Source organism: Diceros bicornis, chromosome 7 (assembly GCF_020826845.1).
Source record: "Diceros bicornis minor isolate mBicDic1 chromosome 7, mDicBic1.mat.cur, whole genome shotgun sequence".
Lineage (NCBI taxonomy): Eukaryota > Metazoa > Chordata > Mammalia > Perissodactyla > Rhinocerotidae > Diceros > Diceros bicornis.
The window spans coordinates 57,452,059-57,477,025 of record NC_080746.1 but is presented as its reverse complement, the minus strand read 5'-3'; the positions used below and the strand labels follow the sequence as shown (position 1 = coordinate 57,477,025).

The 24,967-nt window shown below is 59.8% G+C and overlaps 1 protein-coding gene across 5 annotated transcripts; it reads left to right on the top strand.

The window, feature by feature from the left end:
- The first annotated feature begins 5,549 nt into the window (after nucleotides 1-5,549).
- RELT (RELT TNF receptor) lies at nucleotides 5,550-24,449 on the top strand. 5 transcript variants are annotated; one of them, XM_058545646.1, is made up of 11 exons: nucleotides 5,550-5,623; nucleotides 17,474-17,542; nucleotides 18,565-18,639; nucleotides 18,771-18,937; nucleotides 19,148-19,227; nucleotides 19,908-20,165; nucleotides 21,555-21,635; nucleotides 21,962-22,043; nucleotides 22,225-22,482; nucleotides 22,881-23,079; nucleotides 23,229-24,449. In XM_058545646.1, exons 2-11 carry the CDS (start codon nucleotides 17,498-17,500, stop codon nucleotides 23,274-23,276), a joined length of 1,293 nt encoding a protein of 430 aa, XP_058401629.1. In that variant the 5' UTR covers nucleotides 5,550-5,623; nucleotides 17,474-17,497; the 3' UTR covers nucleotides 23,277-24,449. The 5 variants fall into 5 exon arrangements, with proteins under 5 accessions (XP_058401629.1, XP_058401626.1, XP_058401630.1 ...); XM_058545643.1 differs by having other exon boundaries at nucleotides 22,881-24,449; XM_058545645.1 differs by lacking the exon at nucleotides 5,550-5,623 and adding an exon at nucleotides 13,957-14,511 and having other exon boundaries at nucleotides 22,881-24,449.
- Nucleotides 24,450-24,967: the final 518 nt, after the last annotated feature.

The following is a 24,967-nucleotide window of genomic DNA, read 5'->3' as shown; positions in this document are numbered from 1 at the left end:
TATTTTCCGACCCAAATGATTAAGACTTTACAAAAAGCAGTTGCTAAAGGGGAGTGCAGGCTCATGTTCTGCAAACGCATGCTCTCATACCGGTAGTCTGCTGGGCCATAGAACATGCATGGAGCATCTCTCTGCAGCACCACTGGAAAGATCTAGAGAGGAGGCAATTATATTGAACAGATCTATTTCAGAGTAGAAAGCAATGCTCATGTGGAGCTTATGATGAAACAAAGCATTCGAAGGAGCACAGGTTTTGAAGCTGAACAGAAATCTTGACTTTGCTTCTAACTAGCAATGTGACTTTGGATGAGTTGTATCCCCTCTGAGCCTCCATTTCCTCATCTGTAAAACAGGGTTGATAATCTTTTCCCCCCAGGACTGTTGCGTGGTGTGCACAGGTCTTTGGATTGCAAGGAAGAGATTCGTTCTGCCCTGAAATAAAAGGGGGGCTCATTGGTGGAGACAGGAACTGGCAGCAAGTAACTGTCAGCACCGTGGCCCAGATCTTGGAGCTCCATCTCAGGACCTGTGGCCTCTCTACGTTGAGTCTCTGGTTCCTCCCTCCCTGCCAGACAGCTGCTGTTCTCACGGCCTCACAGCTCCTGCTCCCTCAGGGCCTCTTCCCCTTTGTCTAGGGGCCCTGGACAGACTGCAGTTTCAGCACCAGATACCCAAGCCGGATCCTCAGCATTTTCCCAGATCATGTGCCTCAGTAGGCATGGGCCTGGCCCAGCCCACTGTTAGGAGGCCACGTCCCAAGGCATTGGCCGCCTGTGGACAGGTGCGCAGCCCAGGCCAGTCAGCTGTGTGCAGGGAAGTCCTGGAATGAATGATTGTCAGGCCCCAGGCCCAGGGGAGACTCCTGGAAGGATCAGCTCCTCTAAAGCAGTGGTTCTCAACCTCGGCCGCACTTTATAATCCCCTGAGGAGCCCAGGCCACATCCCAGACCAATTTTTAGGAAACTTAATTGAAGTATAACATTTGCACAGGAAAGTACACATCATTAGTGTGCAGCTTGATGAATTTTCATAAAGTGAACACACCCAGATCAAGAAACATTTTATCACCCCAAAAGCAGGTCCCCGTGTGCATCCTCCCAGACTACCCTTTGAGGGTAACCACCACCCTGGCTTCTGACACCACGATTTAGACTTCCTGGCCAAGGGGGAGAACCAAGGCTTTAAAGGATGTGGCCGTGGCTGGCCACTGGGGTGAGAGGAAGTGGGGCTTGGGTTTGGTGTGAAGAAGAAACCATTTGAGCCAAGGCAGGAGGGGAAGGGGAGCCCGGAGCGAGGGTCTGTGGTGTAGGCCCAGCTGGAGCAGAGAGGAAAGAGGAGAAGGCAGGGGAAGCCACAACTTGAGCTCTGTGAGGGGCACTTTGTTTTGTCCTTCCCTCCATCCCCAGCCCACCTGCAGTGCCTGACACACAGTAGGTGCTCAATTAACATTTGTTGAATTAACTGGAGAATTCAGTTGGGATCCACCTCTAGGTCTCGAATGTCAAAGAACAATAACCTCAGCTCCCATTTATTGAAGGTTTGCTGCCTGGGTTATCTCGTCGCATCCTTACAATGATCCTGGGAGGTTGGTACCATTATCAGCCTCTTTTTCAGTTGAGGAAACCGAGGTTCAGATAGGTGAAATGCCTTCCTCAAGGTCACTTGCCTACTAAACCATAGAGCCTGGATTCACATCTGTTTGTGCAGGTCTCTGTGCCTCCTGGAGGAGAGGAAGGGCAGCCACATGAGTTGGCTGGAGGACAGGAGAGACAGAGCCTGAGCAGCCAGAGCCACTTCAGTCACTCATGAGGTATCTGGCTCATGTTCCTCAGACCGGCCCTGGGCAGGGTGTCCTGACCTCTGAGGATGGCAGAGAGCCAGGGCCAAAAGCTCTCTCTTCTCCAAAGAGGTTCTCTAGTGGTCCCTTGGGCTAGGGACAGAGGGCAGGGTTTAGCTAGACATCTACCTCATGGGGAAGATGAAGCACAGAGAGGGATAGGGACTTACCTAAAGTCACGCAGCAAGGAGGCAGCATTAAGGGCAGGGGTGAGTGTAGAGGAGAGCCCAGGCAAGAAGGTTTCCTGTGGTCAGAAAAGTCAGAGAATGACCCTTAGAGCCCAGGAAGCACAGGGCTAGATTAGCTGACCTCCAGGGGCCCGGTCACACACCTGGAATCGGAGTCGGCACTAGTCTGTAGATCCAGAGGGCTTGGCGAAGGGAACAGCAAGTATGGCTAAGGCCCTGGCTTAGACTTTCTGGGCAGGGCCTGGGGAGGGGATGGGGGACCCAGGGGTCTGAACTCAAGCCTCAGCCCTGGCCTCCCCTCACTGTGTGACCCTAGGCAAGTGTCTGCCCTCTCTAGACACAGGTGACCTCCGAGAGCCCTCCACATCTTCTGCATGCCTGCCAAACACCAAGTGTCTCTCCTGTCCTCACAGACCTTAAGCCACAGGCCAGGTTGCAGGAAATGGCAAGGGGAAGTGTTATTTTGAGCCCATTATGGCCCATTATGGCCCATGAGGAGCCCTGCCTGGCAAAGGCATGGGAATGGGCATCCCCAGCTGGGTCAGGAGTAGACTGCAGGGCTGAACTGGGGAGGGGGACAGCAAGCAGGCTTCAGGGATAAATGGGGCAGCACGCTTGCCGGCTGTGGGGAGGACCCGGGGCAAACACTGAGGGGAGCAGTGGAGAGAGCAGAACTGGGTTCCTGAGCCCAGAGGCCTGGAAGAAGCTGGTGCCCCCAACATGGGGTCTCAGCAGATTCTGACAACATCCTGCATGGGTGAGCTTGCATTCAGAGAGGTGATGTCATTTGCTTAAGGCCACACAGCCTGGCAATGGCAGTACTGGGACTTGACCCCTATCTGCGTGACACCAAAGCCCAACCCCAGTGGGATTCCAGACTCAGGCCAGGGTCTGGATCTAAATGTGGGCTGAACCTAGCCCTCAGGCCCAGTCAGCCCCAGCTCAGCTCCTGCCCTGTCCCACATGGGTGAGCCCCACCCTGGCCTCCTCACCCCAGTTCCTCAGACCAAGCCGACCCTCCCACTGGAGCTAAGGCACAAACACAGGAGGACAGGCCACCTTCCAAGGAGTAGGACTGGGCCAGCTGGGGGTTAGCCAAGCACAGAGCATTGGCATTTAAATCTGAGCTCCAGACAAGCCTCCTGCTTTAGACTTCCATGTTGGAATTCCAGTGCAGCCAGCAGAGGGCGCCACCATTTCTGGTCCACAACCCCAGAGACACATCTGCTCAGGTTCCCTGCAAACAACCACAGTCCATGCCTCTGATCCTGTGGCCCGAGATCCCCACACCACGCAGGGCCTCAGGTGGACATGGAGCCCATGTCTCTGCCTTCAGATCACCATCACAGATCATCCCAGCTTACTGGGGCCTTGTGCTGTGCCAGCTAGGATGAAGTGTGAGCCTTCTCTGGGCTCACTTCCCTGGCTGCACTATGAGAGGTTCAGTGCGATAGTCTCTGAGGTCCCTGAGCTCGGAGATAGTAATGCTAAGATTCCGTAGGGCCCTCTGAGATGCCAGGAGTTTTAAAAGCCTGTGATTCTGAGAGTCCTTTGTTCTTGAGCCTGTGGTTCTCCAAGCTCCATAAAAAGCTGATCTAAATCTCTCCTGTGGCCTCTACAACTCCTTCCTTGTCTCCTCACTGTAGCACTAGATGCTCCGAGACTCTTGGGCAGGGTCCCATCTGCAGCTCGCTGTGGTTCAGGAGTCAGAGCCAGCAGTAAATAACAATTAGGCTCCCTCTTAACTTGAGGGTGCGGGGGTGGGATGTGTGCAGACTGTGGCTCCAGGAGACCTGAGGCTACGGAGCTGTAGCATGAGAACCCAAAATTGCCAACCAGAGTCCCCAGAACCACAGGAGGGACACCCTAATTATCAGATGGGGAAACTGAGTCGGGGGAGGGATCTGATCAAAGCCTCACAGAGAGCTGGTAGGAGAGATAGGCCTGAACCCTCTGTAGGATGTCTGATTAATAGCCAGTGTCCCTTGACCAAAAAGCAGATCCCCATTTAGTCTATTGAGTGGCACATGAAATGCCACCATTTGAATTCCAGAACTTGGAACTGGGGTGTAGAAGGTCTCCTTACAAAGAAAATAGTTGCAGGAATGGAGGGCACCCTGGGCTGTTCTGGCCCCCTCACCAGGTCTCCAGCATGGATCCTCTCGGGGCTCTCTCTGTGGGCTCGAATGTGGGATATGCGACCCTGGGATCATACCTGCCCTAGCCCTGGGGGGCTCCATTGACATATGAGGGGGCTGGGGCCATGATCCCGACATCACTGACCTTGAGTTCTTTCTGCCCTTCCCCCATAACCCGGGCATGGCCCAGGGAAATGGAAACTCTTCCCCTGGCCCCTCCCTCTGCAGGTGTCCAGTTCTCCTGGAATCTCTTGGACCCTGGGGACTTGACCTTCCCCACCTCTTCACCCCACGGCTCAGATTCTATGACTCAGTTTGTTTAGAATTCTCCACTTCCCCCCACAATCTATCCCCAACAGACTTATTTACCTTCCTCCACCTCTGTCATGGGCTGTGATTATCCTGATCCCAGCCAGGCCTCTATGCCAGCACAAGGCCCTCCCTGCTGTCTGAATCTCCCAGCCCTGCTGTCCTGGGGCTGTGCACTTTCCAGGACCCCACCTGGGGTCCCCTGAATGGTACTGAGCAGAAACTCAGGCTGCTGGGCTGCTGTCTCCAGCCCTGGCCCACCATAGCGCACAACTCCAGGGGGCACAATTCACAGAGCTGGGAATACAATGCGAATAGTGTCCGGGAGTCCCTGGTCACTGCCCTGCTGGGCACCCTGAGGGCTGGCATTGGGTGCTGGCAGGGTAGGGAAGGGAGAGCAGTGTATCTCCTGTCCTGCTGGAAGGAGGGACAAACCATCCAGGCAGACGGGCTGGGTAGGGAGTGGAGATAGGAAAGGCCTCCCGGAGGAAGATTTGGGCTGGGACCCGAGGAACGCGCAGGAGCCGACCAAGTGAGCCTCCTTGGCAGATTCGCTTCCACCAGGCCTTTTCTCACGCACTAGGTGGGGGTTTCTAGGGGAGGGCCTGGGCCTCATCGGCAAGGAAAAGTGAGCTCCTTCTCCCTGGCTGCCAATTTCCAGGAGGAAAACGAGACCCAGGCAGGGGCAGCGGTGGCCCCGTTTGCACTGGCAATGGTGACAGAACCCGGAGTAGCATCCACGTCTCCGGTCTATCTTGCGTCGCGCAACCCCTTCTTTCTTGGTTTGGAGCCCGGAAGGGGCTGATCCAAGAGGTCTCCTGAGCTCGGCCGCCGTGTCCCGCGCAGCCCCCTGCAGTTCCCGGGGGGCGCGAGAGATGGCGACGCGGAGCAGCGCTGCCCGGCGGGAGAGCGCGAACCCCTCGGCGGCCTCACAGGTGGGGGGCGGGGGCGCGAGCCTGGACTCTGACGTCGGGGGCGGGGCCGGCGGCCGTGACGCGCGGGGGCGGGGCGGGGCGGCGCGCTTTCCCGGCCCGGCCGGCGATTCATTCAAAAGGCGCGCAGCCTGCGCGGCTGCCCGTGGGCTCGCGAGCCGGGCTGGGGCGCCGCTTCCATCGGGAGCCGGGCTGCTGGAGCTGCCGCGGGGCGGCCAGGTAAGGAGGGCGCGCGGAGCCCCAGCCCGGGATCCGCTACCTGCGGCCGGGCCAGAGCGATGCGGACGAGTGGCGCCCCCTGCCTCCCCGCGTCTCTGAGGAAGTTCGCCTGCGCGGCGGATGCCGCAGCCTCGGCCTGTCCCGGCGCCTTCCGCGCCGCGGCCCCCGCCCGTCTCGGAGCCCCCTGGCCCGGACCTGCGCGTCCTCCGCCGCGACTCCAGGCCGGGCCGTGCGCGGCGGGGAAGCAGCGGCGGGACTTGCCGTTTGAGGAGCCGGCGGCCCAAGATACGCCCCCGGCCCGGGAAACTTGGACCGAGACCGTGACGGGGTGCGGGACCGGCCGGGAATGGGGTCCTGAACGGTGACAGCCCGTGACTGTGGGTGACACGGCGCGTGAGGCGGCCCAGCCTGGGCGAACGTGTGGCCGGGACACTGGGCGGTGACGCCGGGCCGACCGGGAGACAGAGACAGGCTCTGTGTGTTCGTGACAGGCAGAGTGTGTGCGTGTGATTGTGTGTGAGAGAGAGACCCCGCATCACTGCGGGTGACGGTGACCCCAGCCCGCTGTGAGACCCCGGGTCACTGGGGTCATTGAATGTGTGTGTGACCAGGGCAGGGCCGGGGCCACTCAATGTGAGTGAGTGATGAAATAGAAGGAGAGGAACCCCAAGTTCCTCTGTGAGAACCAGCCCCTGAATCACTGGGGCCATAGTGTGCTTGTGGGGTCAAGTGCCGTGTGTGTGTGTGTGTGTGTGTGTGTGTGTGTGTGTGTGTGTGTCTGCACCTCAAGGCAATGCTAAGAGATGGAAAGAGGAGGGACCTCAAACATCTGCCAGCAGATGAGGTGGGGGGCAAGGAAGGAGGGGTGCCATGGGATAAGGGTCTCTCCAGGACTGTCCCCAAGAGGGCGCCCCATAGGAGCTCAGTTTAATGAGGGGGTGGACCTTGAGTGACTTGCCCTGACAGAGGGAGATGAGGGCCAAGGCTGGGTGACACCTCTGGCAGCAGCTCAGGGGCCCTGAGGTAGCCTCAGTCTCCACCTCCCACAGACACACACACACACGCACAGTCCCGGATGCTTGGCAGATTTCTGCCCCATGGTAACCTGTATTCTCACTGGGCCCAGGTACCATCTTGCTCTCAGACGCTGCCCCCACTGGGCCTCAGTCTCCCCATCTGCACACTGAGGTGTTGGGCTGTGAATGGACTGTGAATCATCACTTTGGGATCCTCTGTTGTTTTTGGGTCAACCGCTTCTGTTCTCCCCTCCCTCCCTTCGGGCAGAAAGACTGCAGTGGGGGGTGCGGGCAGGCTGTCTGCTGGGGACACAGTGGCCCAGGGGCTGCACCCAGGTGCTTGTTTCAGGGTTGGAAGCACAGCTCCTCGGACCATGCCCAAAATTCTGATCCATAGACATTGACTTCTCCAGCCCAGGTCTCCTTTCTTTAGTTCCCTGCGTAGTGGGAAGGGGGCATGGACTATTCCCTATGAGTGGTGTCTGATCTGGGAGGCTAAGTTCTTGCTGATGGAGAGCTGGAGCAGGGCCCCTTCTCTGGGCTAGACCCCTCTGAGGCCCCCACCCCTACAAGAGGGTCTGTCGGATTCATGCAGGGTGAAATGGAAATCGGGCTGCCTAGACCAGGAGGGGTGAGGAGGGGGCACCTGCTGAAGGATTGGAAGTTCTGTCCTCTGCTGTCATCCTCTGAAAATGTTGAGTGCGTTCTGGTGGGGGTGAGGGTCGGGGGACAGTGCCAGGCACTGTGCTGAATGCTTTGTGGCGTGTTGAATCCTCACAGTGGTTCTAAGATGCGGTGACTATTTTTCAGAGAAGGAAACTGAGGCTCAGTGAAGCAGAGTGACTTGCTCAAGGTCACACTGAGTCACGATGGTGCCAAGACTGGAATTCAGGTCTTCTGCCTCTGAAGCGCTGTGAGGTGCTTGGAGAGGGCCACCCACCTTCCTCATATCTGCTCACGGCTTATCTGAGCTTCCTTCTCTCAAACCCGGGCTGCCGAGCATGGCCTGGCCAGAGTGTGCCGTTGCGAGTTCTGAGTGTGGTGTTGTGTGTGCACATATGTCTGAAACATTGGGGCAGGCGGGTTGTGTGGTCTTCCTGTTTCACCTCCTCCTCCCCCCTCCCTCCCCTCAGTTCGCACCCCTAGCCGGAGGTCACCAGAAAGGTCTGTCTCGTGCCTTCTAGAGCCTGCAGCTGGCTTTGGGAGCGTCCACATAGCCCTGAAGAGTGTGGGGAGTCAGCGGCACAGCCCAGGCTCCGAGGGTGGCAAGGATAATTGAGTCCCAGCTGACCTTCACCGTACATGAGACGCCCTGTCCCCCTCTTCGAGTTGCTTTAGGGGCACTTTCCCAAATCCACATGCTGTGGTGGGGAGCAGGCTGGGAGTGACCTTGAGCTTATGCCCTGTCCTCTTGTGGGCCTCAGTCTCCCCATTCTTCCCAGAGGCCCCTGCTAGCTCTGACAACTGTCGCTGTTTGGCCGAGAGCTGGAGCTAGGGACCAGGGTATCCCTCGGTCCTCTCTGGAGTGACTGGAGCCATGCTTTTTGGGGCTGGTCAGAATAGCTGTCTTGGTCTCCTGGGACTGAGCCTGAGTTATTTCCATCCCCAGCTAAGAGGGGGAAATAGCTCAAGGCCCGGGAGTCGGGGGAGAGGAGAAGAGTTAACCAAGGGTTAACCTCCTCTTCTGGTCCCAGCCCCAGTGGAGGCCCCCAGCCCCACCCTGTGCCCTGCCCAAGCCAGACCTTTCTGGGAACTTAGGCCTCCTGGGATGACAGGGATGACTGTGGGGCCAGGCAGGGTTCCCACGTGTGACCCCGTGTGATAGTTGCTGGAGGGCGGTGCCTGTGTCTGGCCAAGGAGGGGAAACTTTGAGCGGCAGTTAGCACCCGCCCCTGCTCATAGAGTCAGCCCATTTTACAGAAGGAGAGACTGAGGTTCTGAGTAGTGCAGGGACTTACCCAAGGCCACCAGAACTCTGATATTCTGGCTCTCACCCTCCAGACAGGCTGGCACTTCTGTCCTGCCACACGTTCCCCGGAGGACTGGCCGTGGCCCAGGACTGGAAGCCGGCCTGAGACACACCTTCACAAAATCAGGGCCGCCTCTTATGTTCCAGCCCTGGCCTTGCCGTCCTTGCCCAACTCCTGTACTGGCCTTCTGCCTCCGTTTGCAGTTCCTCCACACACCACCAGAGTGACCTCTCTGAGCTAACTCTCACTTTTGCCCACAATATATAGTCCAGACTCCTCATCCTAGCACTGAGGCCCCTTTGAACTTTACATCTTCAGCCTCATCTCTCCCTGCCAGATGCCTGGTTCTACTCGGCCTTTGCTTTTGCTGTCCCCTCTTTCTAGAAACTTACTGGTCATTCAAGGTACAGTCCCAGTTCCCCCTCACCCAGGAAGCCCTCCCAGCCCAATGGGAGTCCCCCCTTGTTGTTGTGGTCCACATTCTAGGTGTCCCCCCTCACCTCTGGGAACAGGCAGAGGTATGGGGCACTCGTGGGCACTGCAGGCCCAGCTGCCTGCCCTCTCCCCCTGCCGTCTGTGCTGGCCAGGCTTCTTCCTGAGGAAGGGCAGCCACTGTAGGCTGAGGGCTTACTGTGTGCTGGGATGCGTAGGGAGGTTTACTCCCAGGGTCTCTGATGCTCCCGAATGTGTGCTGGGGGTTAGGGGTGAAGACTCAAGCCACCCCTGTGGGTAGGGGCAAGTTTGGTGCTTGCCGTGGGCCCTTCTCAGGCAAGGCCCTCCTTCTGGGCCAGCAGGGGAAACTGCTGAGGCTCGCCTGTGTGCCAGGCCCTGGGCTCAGGTCTCCTCGCAGCAGCACTGACAGGGAATCCCCTTCCTTCCCGAGCTGCTCGATGGGGAGCCAAGACTCAGAGGGCAGAGGGGCCAGTCCTAGTTTGAGTCACACAGCCACCCGTGCTGGAGTCTGGCACTCTAGCTCTCGCCCAGCCCCCAGCCCTGTCTCCAGGTGGAGGTGAGTGTTGTCTCACAATTCTGGCATCAGTTTGCAAAGAAGGACCAGGCTGGCTACCTGCAGGGGGAGGAGGACATGTTGGTGGGGCTGTTTAGCACCTTGCCTGGCTGGGCGAGGCCAGACTCCCTCCACTATGGGGCCAGCCCTTCTGCCAGGTGGGCAGGAGGGGTGGACCAGAGGGGTAGGGGTTTTGCCTGAGAGCAGCCAGCAGGGCCCATCCGGTCCTACCCCCACTCAGGATTGGGGGCTGGGATGTGGTCTCTGGCAGAGCTTAGCACCCGCTCTGTGCTGAGCCCCTGGGTGCCTGGGCCTAGCTGGGTCCATGGTGGTAGGGAAGACAGGAGGGAGCCAATGGTGCATCCCTACTGTGTGCCCAGCCCTGGGATTAGGACTCCGAGGCTCTCACATCCTCAGCCTCATGCCCAGAGGGTCAGCAGCCCCCTTCAGGTACAGGCAGGGAAAAGAGGGCCCAGAGAGAGAAAGGGACTTGCAAGACTAGGGTCACTGGGATCCTAACCCAGGTCTGTCAGTCTGGAAGGCCAGAGCTCCTTCCTGGGCCACCCTGGGAAAGATGAGAGCTCTATAAATAAATGTGGCTGTGAGCGTGTGCCCTGGCCACTTGGCACAGATGGAGAGAGATGAGGGGCCTCTGCAGCCATTTAAAGGGAGGGTCTGAGTGTGTGAGTAGAGAGAGAAGGAAGGAGCGCTTCCAGAGGAGGGACCCAAGCTTGGACCTACACACCCTCACGGTGAGAAGGAGCAGTGAGCACAGGGAGGGACCGTGGTCATTCACAGTGCCTGGCCCTGCTCTGTGCCCAGCCTCCTACGTGTACTTGCCTGCCTTCCTCCCTCGAGGGAGACCACAAACGATGGCTGAAAGGGCCAGGAGAGGGGAGGGTCCACCCTGATGGGGCAGCTGGGAAGGCTTCCTGTAGGAGGCAGCGCTTGGGCTGAGGCCTGACTGTAAGAAGAAGAGCCACTGTTCTCGTATGAACTCTGGATCCTCCAGCCACACCAGGAGGTCAGCTGAGTAGGCACAATTATCCCAAACTACAGAGGAGGAAAGTGGGGCTGGATCCTGACTGCTCAGCAACCGTCCACCCTCCTGACTATGGCTTCAGCTGGTGTGGGAGCAGGTGGACACAGGCCTGTAAGGGGCTGGGAAATGGGCACCCTGCTCTTCCCGGGGAGGCCAAGGCTCCTCCACCCGTGCTGCTGGGACTGACATTGGGTTCCCCAAAGCACTGAGCCACTGGGTGACCTTGGCTGAATGCTGCTCGATTCTGAGCGTGGCTCCTCCTCTGGCCGTGGGCTGTGGTGAGAGCTGTACTCAGGAGCGGCCTGGTCAGGCCAGGTCCCTTCGGCACTACTTACAGTGGCTCCGCTTATCCCCTCAGCATCCCTGGAGGCAGGGACCAGAAACCCTGTTTGCAGAGGAGGACCCTGAAGCCCAGGGAGTAATTTGCCCAAGGTCACAAGCAATGAGCCAGAGCTTGAACCCCAGTGTGACTGCTTTGGAGCCCAACCTCCCCTCTCGGGCTGACCCCAGTCCTCAAGCTCTGTTGGTTAGGGCCTGACCTGGGATTTTTGGGATTGGGGATCTCTTTCCCCAGCACCCTGAGTCTGGAGAAGTTGGAGCACAGAGCAGGCTAGGGCTGTGGTCTCCCCTCAGTCTCTCTCGAAGTTTCGCCCAAGTCGGCCAGGTCGGGGTGATGGGGCGGGGTGTGTGCTGAGCAGACTCTGGGCCACCCTGGCACATTAGTGATTGGTACCAGATGAGCAGCCGGGGCGGGAGGCCAAGGTGGCTTCTCAGAGGAGGAGGTAGCAATAGCATGAGCGGGGTGTGCAGCAGGGTGTCCTCCAGCCCTCCCAGGCCCCTTGCCCTCCTATCTTGGGGCCAGGGGAGACAGCCCAGGGCTGGCCCAGCCTGCCTGCAGGAAGCCTCTGGTGCCGAGCAGTTGGGGCCTGGGCCGGAGCAGGGCATGCAGGCGCAGCGGGGAGGCCAGGCCTGGGGTGGTAGGGGCAAGGGCTGCCTGCCCCCACTCCTGGGGGGTAAACCTTGTCTCCTTTGAGACCACGTTGTTACAGGGTGCTACTTAGCCTCTTTGAGCCTCAGATTCCTCATTCGTGAAGCCTGGAACCCTGTCTTTGAGGCCTGGAAAGGGAATGAGACATGCAGTAGGTGGTTAGTGAGGGGGTGTTGGAGCCCCAGCTCTGCCCCAGAGATGATTGTCTGGTTTGGGCACCCCCTCCCCAGCCCCAGACTCAGCCCAGGGAAGGGGCAGGGGTTGTACCACACCCAGACGGGGAGGAGTGGGGTGGGCCTCGTCTGGCCACCTCAGCCCTTTTCTTAGCCTCAAGGACCAATTAGCCCCCTCAGCCCCACCTGCCCCCCTCCCCCTGAGCCTCTGAAGCCCAGGCCCCGTGGCAGCCGGGAGGTCTGAGGGGCAGAACCACGCCTAGCCCCGGGGGGTGGGCCCAGGAGCAGCTGCTGCCTGGTGTGCCATGGTGCAGGATTAGGGGTCCGCATGTATGGAGTCCTCACCCCAGGGTTGTGACCTGGGAGATCGTGGCTGCCCAAGGCTGGGGTGGGGGTGGGAATGGGGATGCCCTTCTCACTGAGTGGCCCTGAGGCAGTCTCTGCACCTCTCTAGGCCCCCAGCCATCAGCAGCCCTAGGGAGCTGGGCTTCACCCTGGGAGCTCCTCTTCGTCCCCCTGGGAATTCCCAGCCTTCTCTGGGCTCCTGCTTCTCGCAGGTCCCAGTGCCTTTTCCTCACTGGAGCTGGCAGAGACTAGGGCAGTGTGCTTTGTGATAGCCCCTCTGCAGACCCTGTGCCACTCGCTCCCCAGCCTCTGCCATCAGGTTGGCAGTCACTCGGAGAACATCGCCTCTATGCCAGGCCCCGGGCTAGGCTCCAGGGTAGGGGGCCCAGAAATGAGGTGGGAAGCAGAGTCAGACAGACCTGGGCTCCATCCTGCTTCACCGCTTACTGGCTGTGTGAGCCCCGCAGCCTCAGTTTACCCAGGTGTGAAACGGATACTCACCTCTCCTGTGAGGAGTGGAGGCAGCCCAGGCGGAGGGCCTGGCCGGAGGGAAGGAGGGTCAGTTCCCTTCCCTGTGAGGGTGGAGGAGGGAAGGGAGGCAGTGCCCAGCTGCCCTCCCCACCGCCCACTGTGGGCACTGCCCTACTTCAGCCCCAGTTGCCAGGGAACCGCTGGGTTCCTCGCTAACCTGGATTTCTCTATCGATGGGCAGCCTTTGTCTTCCTGCCTCGGGTGTGGCCACCGCAGACGGAGGCCTGTGTCCAGCTGTGTTTCCAGGCAACCCAGCCTCTGGAGGCTGCAGGGAGGTCCACAGACCCTAGAGCCTCCTGCTGGGAGACCTGCCTCCCACCCTGTCCCAGTCCCACCTCACCTGGCAGGCAGCCCAGTGAGCCCTCTGAGACGCAAACTGTTCCGTCCCCTCCCTCCCCTGCTAACCCTTCAGGGCTCCTGCAGGCCCTGGGGGCAGTGCCAGCTTCTCAGCTTGCAGCTGAGGCTTGGTGTGACCTGGGCTGTGTCCACCAACCTTTCCAGACCCTTCTCGCTTCCTACACACTCCCACCTCCAGATTCTCACCATGGCTAATCGAGCACCTCCTGCATACCAGGCTCTGTGCCAGGCATTGTACATAAACAGAAGAGAATTGCATTTTACCTCACAATTGCCTGTCAAGTGTGTGCCATCCACCCTCCACAACTTACACATGGGGAAACTGAGGCACGGTGAATGCTTATTGAGGGTTTACTCTGTGCCAGGCCCTGTGCTGAGTATTTAATGTGAATCCTCATCCTACCCTCACAACAGCCCCCTCTGCAGAGGGGTCCACAGCCACAGAGCTGGTGAAGAGCAGAGCAAGGCAGGCTGGTTCTCCCCAGGAAGCCTGGGGCTTCAGATCCGGGTTCAAACCCCATGCCCAACCCCAACCTCCAGGCTCCTTAACCGTCAGCTTGCTCTGTGGCCCTCTCAACCTTGGCAGAAGCTGGACCCTCTCCTGAGAGTGCCTTTTTTGATCCCTGCCCCCCCCCCCCCCCAGTTAAGCACATACCTACCCACATTCCAGGGCCAGGCCCTGTGCTGAGTCCTGGGCACTGAGGGCAGAAGTCAGTGGGGAAGGGGCTGGGTAAACAGGATGGTCACATACAGGGCGATTAATGCAGAAGGGGAGGTGATGGTTGGGGGGCTTCCAGGAGGAAGTGACTTTGATCTGAGCTCTGAAGGAAGAGTAGGTGTTGGCAGGTGATGGGTGGGGTTTCTGGGCAAAGGAAACAGATATCAGAGTGGGGGCAAGAGAGGCAAGTGTGGGGGACCGAAAGAAGGTCAGAGTGGCTGGAGTTGGGGGGGTGGCAGGGGCCAGATCTCGATGTCTAGTCACCTGGGCTGCAGTTGGAGCTGAACTGGAGGCTGGGGGAGACCTTTGGGATTCAGCGGAGCTTCAGTGGCCCCCAGGGAGGCCAGGGTGAGGCTGGAGAGGGAGTGCAGGGAGGGGAGGACCCAGGCTGGGCCCGGGAACCCCACGAGCTTCAGTTCTGGGAAAGGGGAAGCTGCTGAGCCTGGGCTGTGGCACAGCTTCCTCTTTCTCTGAGGCCTCCCGGGCTGCACCTCCCTGGGGCTTGGCTGCCTCCGGCTGGGGGCCCTGGTCTCGGCTTTGCTAGTTGGCTTTCTTCCAGGGAATTTCTGGTTCTAATTGTTCGGGCATTTTTTGGAGGGTGGGGGTGGGCTGTGAGGAAGCTGCGCCCCCATCCCGCCATGAGCGTCCTATTCCAGACACTGGTGGGGGAGGGTTTTGTGGTGAATGAGACAGACGTCCCTGCCCTTGCTGCTGTCTGGTGGGGGGGGCAAGGAGTAAACAGGTAAGCAAACACACACTTAATTATAAACCTGGGCAGGAGGGGCAGAGGGAAAGAAGGAGTGATGGGGAGGAAATCCCACAACCTTTGGCTTCTTGCCTAATTTAAACGTCCTGACAGCCCTGCCTTGGGAGAGAAACATCCCCATCTTGCAGGTGAGGAAACTGAGACCCAGTGAGGTGAAGCAGGGGCTCAGGGCCCATGGGGAGTTGGTGTCAGGGGGGCGGGGCCCCAGGCTGGGAGCCTTTGGGGAGGCATGGCCTCTAAGCTAACTTCCTTCTCTGCCCCTGGGGCCCTGAGGGGTGGTTCTCTGCCAGGAGCACTGGGGCAGGAGAGGAGGCTCCTGGCTGTGGGCTGAGGGCGCCGCCTTTTTCCGGGCCTTGGTCTGCCCATCTTTGACAGCCCTCTCCAGGAAGCCCTCGGGAGGTGCCAGGCTTTGAAAGGTCACTGACTGCCTGGCCTTCAGGACAAGGCAGAGGGGTGGGGATGGGGCCTCCACAGATCCCCACCCAGCCAAGGGGCTTCTATCTGAACTTGCTTTTCAGTCAAGGTTCTGGGGCTCACGGCTTAGATGCTGGAGGCCTGGTGGGGAAGGGGGTGCGGAGGGGAATGTCACAGCAGCAGGCGTGTCCACGGGGTTCTGGGCGGCTGGCCATCAGCTGCCTGACTGGGCAGGTCCGTCGGGGGCTCAGTCTGGCTGAGTGTGGGGCTGGGGGAGCAGTTATAAGCAGACTCGGGCAGCTAGACCGGAGTAAGTGCCGGTTTGGGGTAATTAGAAGGCACATAATTAGAAGGCATCAGGGCGCTCGGCGGCGAGTGTCTGTGAATGGGCCTGAGTGGGCCCTCGCTGGCTTTGAGTCGGGCCTTTGGACCCCCATTTTCCTCCTGGAAGTCTCAAGATCACAGCTCCCGTCTGTCTGGAGGTGAGCAGCTGCACAGCCCCTCCCTGTGGGCTCAGGTCACCCAGCAGGTGCCAGTCAGGACCAGGGTGGGCCTGGGGCCCTCCCCTCTGTGGCTATTGTGCCTCTTACTGTTCAGCCCCACCCCAGCCCTCTGGGCCCACCCCTGGGACATGGAGGGTTGTGGGGTCTGGGGACTGGGCAGGGCTGTGCGGCCAGCCTGAGGCCTTGGGGCTCCTAGTCAGGTCTGGGGGTAAGATCCTGTGAAGAACAAGGGAGGGACCATGGAGAGATGGGCTTGCGTGCGAGCTAGGCCAGGGCAGGTGGAAGGGACGCTTTGGGGCAGAAACTAGAAAATAAGACTTGTGACCAAGTTAGAGGAGGAACAGATGGGGGGATGGATCAGGGGACGCCACCTGTTGGGTGCTGACGGCGAGGGTGCGGACTTCGCTCTACTCTGTGGCCCGAACTTCTCCTGTGCCAGGTTTTCCCCTGAGCTGGCCTTGGGCCGTGAGCCGCTGCCAGTGACCTGGAGAGTCCCGAGGATGGTGTGACCGCTCTCCTTCCCCTCCCCTGTGGTGTAACTCAAACCCCTGGCCCGGCAAGGTCTGTGCCAGGCCAGGCCACCAGCGCAGGTGGATCGGCTTCCTCCGGCTTCTTTTCCAGGGAAGTCTGGGCCACCCGTGGACTGAGGGGCTCTTGTGTGACCTGGGGTTTACTGGGGCAGCACTTCTCCTACCAGACTTGGCATCGGACAGCTCGGGGCTCCAGGCGGGGTCCCCTCAACTTGCTGGGGACCCTGGGCCGTGGCTTGGCTCTCTGAGGCCGCCCCTCAGGAGTCAGAGGCCGAGCATGGCCTGTGGCTGAGGCCTGACAAATATGGCTTGCCTCACCCTCCCGAGCCTGAAGCCAGGCCTCCCGGAAATACATCATGGAACCCCCTTGTTCGGCCACCGTCCCTTTTGTTGTCTAATTTGAATCCTTCTTCCTGCTGTTCCAACCTTGTCTACTGGCTGGAGACTTTTCTCCAGAGGAGGCCACACTCTGAGCCTGGGGGCTCAGCCTTGGGCCCGTGCCCATCACTCTGTGCCCTCACCCTGCCTTCTTTTGTGTCTTGGCTCTTCCCACCACCTGCAGGGGGACGCTCACTGTTTATCTGTTGGCCGTTGGTCTCTCCCAGGGTGTGAGCTCCCTGAGGACAGGGACAGTGTCTGTCTTGTTTATACTATTTCCTGTGCTGAGTACAGTGCCCGGTACACAGTATGTGCCCGAGAGAGGACAGAAGGCTGAATGCTGGCTGCCATGACCCCCTCTCAGGTCTACCCATGGCCCAAGAGATGCAGTCAGCAACATGCCAGTCCTCCGTGGAGAAGTCGGCCGAGTGCGGACAGTGGGACACCTGGGAGGACCAAGACTGTAATGCGGTGGGGGTGGGGGAACACACAGGGGCTTTGGGGGCCAGACTCAGCTTTAGAGAAAGGGTAGTCTAGAGAAGCGTCCGGAAAGAGGCTTTTGTGCTGGGCTTTGAAGGCTGAGGGAAAGGGCCTCTCTTAGAGCAGAAGTAGCAAGAGTGAAGGCAGAGAAACAGGAGAGGCCGGCCGTGCTCGTGGGCCCGCAGAGTTCTGAGTGGTAGGAGCCTGAGAGCTGGAGAGGCCAGATGTGGGAGATTGCCAGCCCTCTCATTCCCCTCACCCTAGGGCTGCAGCTGCCTGCTTTCTGCCTCCCAGGCTCCCCTGCCCACGCCCCAGGGCACCTGGCTGTTTCTGGAAGGAGAAGGAAGCCCTCATCCTCCAGGAAGCGCCCCAAGCCTGGCAGGGCCCTCTGCCCCACTCCAGCCTGTGCTGCCCTGGGAGGCTGGCCCCAGACAGGGCACCTCCCTCTATTCAGGCTTGCAAACTGGTCGGGGGGTGGGGGCAGTGAGTGTAGGCCAGGCTGCCGCGGTGCTCTGCCTGTCCAGCAACACCCTGTCAATTCCCTGTCCAGTCCTGTCCTGGAAGCAGCGCTGGGAGGGCAGCAGTGCCTGCCTGTTCCCGCCGCCCGCTGAGCCTCCCCTCCATCTGCCCTAGGCTGGGGACCACTGGGGCCTGAGGATGAAGCTGAGCCCGGTGCGCTGGCCACTGTCCTGCCTCCTGGTGGTGAGTTGGGCATGGGATCGTGGGGAAGCCAGAAGAGCCGAGTCCTGAGCCCTGCACCCCAGCCCACTGAGGAGGTGCTCAGGAACCGCATGCCAGGGTGGGGTGCCGGGGTTGGTTGCTCAGCTATGCCTTTGAAGAACTGAGGCAGTCCGACCCTAGGAAGCACCTCCTGGCCTACGCCACTCCTGGTGTGGGAGGCCTCCCAGCACTTGGCAGGTGCTGGGAGCCAGGTGACATTCCCTCTGCCCTCCAGGACAGCTGGCTCTACTCTGCCCGCCATCCCCAAGATGGGGCCAAATCAGAGGACCCGGGGCAGTGGGGGGGTGTCTTCTCACAGCAGGAGGGATTAAGGGCAGGTAGTTCGCACCTGGAATGGGAAGCAGAAGGAGCTCCCAATGGAATGGCTGGGGGACACAAATTGAGAAGTTCCTTCCCTTGGGACGTGTCATGCCCTGTGTGGGTGCAGGGGTATGAGCAGGCTGGCCTTGTGTCATGGGGAGGTCACGGAGGAGGATGTGGTCCCGGAGACTCAGCTGAGGGCCCGAAATAGGAAGCCCCAGCTGCAGACTTGGCCCCAGGGATGCAGAGAGGCTGGTTAATGACATGCCCAGCTGTGGTGGGGGCACCAAGGCAGCAGGAAGGGGGCCGGAACTTCAGAGAGGAATTCAGAAGCATTTCCTCCTCATCATCCTGGTTAGCTGGAAGAGGTGTGACTCAGAGACCCAAGGGCTTGAGATCCTGATCTGGCCCTGTCTGGGGCTTTCTAGCATTTTCCAGAAGCAGATGTGGTTCTCCCCCTACCTAGGCAATGGCAATGCAGCAGGTCTGGGACAGGCAGATTTTACTTGCAGCATGAGAGATTGAGGCTAGAGAGTGTCCCTGAAGCCTGGGGGGTGGCTGTGTGTGGTCAGCAGTTCCCGCCCCGGGGGCGTCACGAAGTGGGTGGTGGATAGATGGCCCCAGAGATGCCACGTCCCAGTGCTTTCTGCTCTCTCAGTGTGTCCTGCCTGCTGTTCTTCCAGCTGCTGCCCTGGCCTCTGGCCACTCCAACATCAGTGACCCCTTGGCAGTGCCCGCCCGGGGAGGAGCCCAACCTGGTGAGCTCGCCTTGCCTGTCTGCCCTTTCCTGGGAAGACTGTTGAGGGCCAGGGGTGAGGTCCCCAGGCCTGGCTTCCCATGGGCCTCAGGCCTGGCCGCTGGCTTTGTTCTCACCCCTTCCCTCCCACAGGACCTGGAGCAGGGCACACTATGCAGGTCCTGCCCCCCGGGCACCTTCTCAGCCTTGTGGGGCTCTAGCCCATGCCAGCCCCACTCCCACTGCAGCCCTCGAGGGAGGCTGGAGGCCCAGGCAGGCACGGCGACTCAAGACACACTATGTGGAGACTGCCAGCCTGGGTGAGCCACGGGGTGGGGTGTGGGGGCTCATGGCTGGGTGACCAGGACTTTGGATCCTGGGGTCCCAGCCTCGCCCACCCCCTGAGCGGGCCTCAGTCTTCCCATCTGTGAGATGGGATGGGTCAGGACCAGTGAGGGTGCCTAGTAGGAAGGAGTCCAGCCTCCCTTGAAGATAGTTTTGGGGCCTCATGACATCTTCCCTCCCTGTAGGTGGTTTACCCCCTCAGAGGCACCCCACGGTCCCTGTCAGCCGTGCTCCTGGACACCCCTAGATACTCGTGGCTGTTATGGTGAGTGGCAAATGGGGACTAGGACTGGCAGGGGTATGTGTGGGAGGGGGTCCACCAAGCTTGAGCCCAGGGGCCCCCACAGTGTCTGTCCGGGGTAGTGGGGTCCTCGTTCCCCCAGCCCAGGGGAGGGCATGCAGCCAGAGAGTGTCTAGCAGGACGTGGTCAATTGCTCCACTGACTGTGTCTGCCCACCTCATTTCTGAGTGGCAGAGACTATCCAGCAGGTGGCAGCCACAGCTCGGGAGCTGGGCTCCCGAGACCTGATGGGTCTCCTGTCCTGTGTCAGCACACACGCTCATACATTTGCACACACGCTCCTCTCACCTGTTGGGTCAGTCACTTTCTGAGGCAACCAACTCCTGCACCAGGTTCTGGGGAGGCAGGATCTGGTGTCCCTGTGCCCAGGTGCCATCTGTTCACCCCTCTGACCCAGCATGAGGGGTAGACAAGGGTCGAGGGTCCTGAAGTCTAAGGAGGCCTTGCTCAGGCTGACTGATCAGATGGCCCCAAAGGAGGAGGAGTTGGCCTTTGCTTCCCCAAGATGGCGAGGAGTGAGCAGTTCTGGACATGTCAGTACCCCCGCCCACAACACACACATACAGACACACACACACTGACTCGGGCCCTGGGTCTCTCTGCCTCTGTTTTTCCTCCATGCCTCCATCCTCCGTGGTGTTCAGAGCGGAGACGACGGGCCCGACGTGGCGTGGAGGTGGCAGCAGGGGCCAGCGGTGCTGGGGAGACACGGCAGCCTGGCAACGGCACGCGGGCGGGCGGCCCCGAGGAGACGGCTGCCCAGTATGCGGTTATTGCCATCGTGCCTGTCTTCTGCCTCATGGGGCTGCTGGGCATCCTGGTGTGTAACCTGCTCAAGCGGAAGGGATACCACTGCACAGCCCACAAGGAGGTCGGGCCTGGCCCTGGAGGTGGAGGCAGCGGTGAGGCCTGGGTCTGGGTGGGGAGGCCAGAGGGCACAGCTAGCCCAGCTCACCTCAGCTTGGGGGCCGCCGGAGGGAACCTACTTGGCTTGGAGGGTCTGACAGGGAAAGGCCTGCAGAGGACTAATCAGGAGGGCTTCCTGGAGGTGCTGCACGAGGGCCGCAGAGGAGACACTGCAGACTGACAAAGTGGAAGGAAGGGGGAGGTGGCCCGAGGTGGCAACAGGGGCAGTCAGAGGCAGAGCAGAGATCAAGTGGCTTCAGCGGGATTCCCACCCTGGGTGAGGCCCTGCCCGGCTGTAGGAGTCTGGACTCCTCAGGGGCTACAGTTGGTGTGTGGTTCAAGGGTTGCACTGCCTTCTCAGTGCTCGAGGTGACCTCTGACCTCTGGCCTGAAGGGCTGGCAGGGCAGCTGTTCTGGGCGGGCACCACTAGAGGCTCAGGTTTCAGCTCCGGGCTGTGGTTTGAGTTACAAGTCCTGGAACCAGAGGGAGAGAGGTTCCTCCTGCCCCTACCCCAGGCCCCTGAGCCCCTTTCTTCTCCCCCTCGCACTGTGCCCTGAAGACCAGTAGGGCAGGGGCCCCATGTGCTCACACCCTGCCCCCAGAGCCTTGTGGCCAAGTCAAGATTGACATGGCACCTCCCATGTCAGTGTCCCAGGCCGCCTGGGGCTGGCCAGAGCCCCTCCCAACTCCTGACACCACAGTCCGGAGGGGCAGGAAGGGGACAGGAGCTTTAGGCAGGCAGGAAGGTGGCAACTCAGGCCATTTTGCCTTGGATTGCACTTGTTTTCCTAGCCTAGGACTTCCTTTAACTGCTGGTTGCTGCCTGGGTGCCAGGCCTAGGAGCTCTGTTTGCTGCTGGCCCAGGAATCATGCCCTGGGCCTGATCATGTGGCCCATTCTCATGCCCTGGAGGTCTGGGCCCTAAGCTGACCAAGGGCCCTCAGTTAGTTACATAGACAGGGTGGCGTGCAGGGAGGTGACAAGTTTGCCAGAGTTGTTGGGGGTTCTGGGCAGAGAGGCAGCCTACAGCTCCTTGAGGCTGAGGAGGGGAGAAGGCAGGCCCCAGAAAAGGCTGGCCCCCCACCCCACACACTCACTCTGCAGGGACTGGAGTTCAGATGGCCTTGAAACCGCTAAGCACCTAGGGCTGTTGGTTTTTTCAAGTGAGTAGTGAAGGTGATAATGGGCTTCTCAGAATCAGAGCTGAGGCCTGGAGTGTCACAGGTGCATAAACACCCAGGCTTGTGGCCCAACTCTTAGGAAGGCCTGGGGCGCCCCCTGCTGCCCTATCCTGGTGTAGCTCGAGAGCCTGGAGGCCCACCCCACCACCACCAAACCCCCCTTCACTTTCCCAGGATCATGGTCCTTCTCTTTTTTTCCCCAGGGATCAACCCCGCCTACCGGGCTGAGGACGCCAACGAGGACACCATTGGGGTCCTGGTGCGCCTGATCACAGAAAAGAAAGGTGAGGGGAAGGGCTGACTCCATCACTGTGCCCGAGAGAGGAGGGTCTCCTCCCAGAACCTGTGAGGCAGCTGCAGGGGTCAGAGTCCCGCCCCGCTCTGCCCTCCCGCCAGGATACCTCTGGCCAGCCCAGCCTTCTCTGACCAGTGTGGCTGATGCTGCTGCCCCTTTTCCCACTGTTCTTGCCTGATGAGGGGTGGCGAAAAAGGCACATGGTCCAGGCTAGGGAGTGGGTGGCGGGCAGGTAGGGGGATTTGTGCTGGGGCGGGGGGTCGGAGTAGTGCCCCTCATGGCCCAGAGCCGGGTTCTGACTGCAGCTGCCCACAGAGAATGCAGCGGCCCTGGAGGAACTACTGAAGGAGTACCACAGCAAACAGCTGGTGCAGACCAGCCACAGGCCTGTGCCCAGGTGAGTGGGCAGGTGGGCAAGGAGGGCCCTCACCCACAGATAATCAGCCTGCCTCCTGGGGACTGACCACTTGGGTGTGTTCCCTCTCCCGTCACCCCGATTCCCCTTCACGACCTCCTGGGGTCTCCTGGCCCTGGGCCTGGCCTGCCCTAGTGACCGTTCCCACCTGTCCCCTCTGCAGGCTGCCGCCGGGCCGGCCCAACATGCCGCACATCTGCCCGCATCGCCACCATCTCCACACCGTGCAGGGCCTGGCCTCACTCTCCGGCCCCTGCTGCTCCCGTTGTAGCCAGAAGAAGTGGCCTGAGGTGCTGCTGTCCCCTGAGGCCGCAGCAGCCACCACTCCCACTCCCAGACTCCTCCCCAACCCGGCCAGGACTCCCAAGGCCGGGGCCAAGGCAGGACGCCAGGGCGAGATCACCATCTTGTCTGTGGGCAGGTGAGGTGGGCACAGACACAGCAGGGTCAGGGAGAGACATGACAGCCACGGGGTAGGCAAGGCCCTAGGTTGAACCCTGAACACCATGCTCAGTGATGGCCCCACCTTTCCTGGCCTCAGTGTGCCTCTCTGGGCAGTGGGAGTAGCCAGGGAGAAGTCAGGTCTTCCTGGCTCTGTTGTGTCTCACACGGGACCTGGGTCCCCAGAGCAGGGTCCTGTCCCCCATCACACCTGTCCACCTGCAGCCTAGGGTTGGGGGCTCATCTGTGGGTGGGAGAGCGTGGGGAGGGCTTGGGCTCTGATGCATGAACTTGCTGTGTGACCCTGGCAGGTGCTGGTCTCTCTACACCCGGGGTTCCCCTCTAACGGGGGGATGATGGCATGACCTCTCCTCACAGGTTCCGCGTGGCCCGAATTCCTGAGCAGCGGACAAGTGCAGAAGCCTCTGAGGTGAAGACCATCACGGAGGCCGGGCCCTCTGGGGGTGATCTCCCCGACTCCCCACAACCTGGCCTCCCCACTGAGCAGCGAGCACTGCTGGGAAGTGGTGGAAGCCATACAAAGTGGCTGAAGCCCCCAGCAGAGAACAAGGCCGAGGTGAGGGCCAGAGAGGGAAAGTGTCTGTTGGTACTTGGGCCAACCCTGACTACATGGGGTAGGGGTGGATGTTCAGGGGACCCTGGGCCACTTTCCTGGAGGCCAGAAGCCGCCTAACTCAGCTCCGACCACTCACTCCTGTCCCCCAGGAGAGCCGCTATGTGGTCCGGCTAAATGAGAGCAACCTGGTCATCTGAGGGGCTGTCTCATCTGAGGACACTGCAGCCCTGCCCTGGGAGGTTCCGAAGGCTTCCTGGAGGTGGTAGAGCTGCAGCTGGGCCTGTTAGGATCGAGACGCTATGGCCCAGCAGACAAAACAGCAAAGGCCAAGGCCTGGAGGTGGGAGTGTCCGCCCCAGTGAGAAGGCAGGCCGGCCGGCGGGTGCTGTGTGCAGGAGCAGGTTGAGAGCCCCTCCCCTTTCCCTGCCACCCAGTTCCTTCCCTGCAGAACGTCCCTGCCCCTGTGCCCTGCCCGGTCAGATCCTGCAAGCCCATGGGATTCTCTGTACCACCAGAAGGCTAACCTTGGCGGCAGGGAGGGGCCCTCTTCCTGGCCCCCCTGGCCCCTTGCCTTGGTATTTAGCCCCTGCCTCTGTACAGGGCCCTAGAGCAGATGTACCTCCCCCTCCTCTTCCGGCAGGTCCTGTACAGGGAAGGGGCAACAAAAAGCCCTGAGCTGGAAGGCTGAGTTCCTGGGTTCTAATCCTGGGCAAGTACCTGGTCATCACTGGGTCCCAATTTTTCTGACTGTGAGGTGGGGAGAGAACAACATCTCGGTGCCAGGGCTTCTCGAGCCCCTTGCAGCCTCTGGGCTGGGTCGTGTGCAGGCAGAGCTTGACTCCTTGCCACCACTCCCATTAGTAGCTTTATCTGGCCCATTTTTGCTGTTTCCAGGGCCTCCACCTTCAAGGCCCCAAGAGGGCTGCCCATCCATGGCTGTCTACAGAGGGGGCTTAATGCATGTGCCTGCCCCCCACCCTGCTGTTTCTATTAAAATTGAAAAAACAGACTTGACGTGGGCAGGGCTGTGGCACAGAGCCCCAGCCTGCCTAGCCATCCCCAAGATCTCAGGCACTTTGGGGGAGAGGGGTGTGTGATGGGGCTGGAGAGGCACCTCTGGCCTCGGTAGTTTTCATGTCCCTGTGGTGTTGGTGCGTCTGTCTCTCAGTCTGGGCAGTGCAGGCGACTGCCCAGCCCAGCCCAGCCCATCTCCATTCACTCAGCAACCTGGTTATTTATGTGGGGCCGTGCAGGCACGGGCCCCACTCCTGTCCCCATTTCTCTTATTTATTGAAACTTTGCTGTTGTCCTATTCTTGTGTCTCCATCCCCATCCATTGGTTGAATAATAAAATGTGGGAAAGTGGTGTCATGAGGAGCTTCTTTTCCCTGTGCCTCTTCCCATTTACCAAATAGCTCTTAGCTCTGTGTTGGCCACCATGTGCGGGATGGGCCATCCCTCCCCTCGCAGTGCCTGCTCTGTGGCAGGTGAGCACCAGGCAGCAGGTGAAATGGGGCCGGAGGAGGCCCCTCACCTGATCTGGTTCTCACTGAAGCCCCTAGAGGCAGTGCTGTCCAGTGGAAATATAGTATACACGATGTATGTAATTTAAAATTTTCTAGTAGCCACATTTAAAAAAGAGAAACAGGTGAACTTAATTTTAATGATATTATTAATGTATTTTATTTAACCCAGTATATTTAAAATATTTTCAATATAAAATCAGTATACAAGTTATGAATGAGCCATTAATTTTTTTGATTTGAAATCTGGTGTGTATTTTACCCTTAAAGCACATCTTAATATGAATTAGCATATTTCAAGGGCTCCATAGCCACATGTGGCTAGTGGCTCCTGTATTGGACAGCACAGCTCTAAAGGAAGTGGAG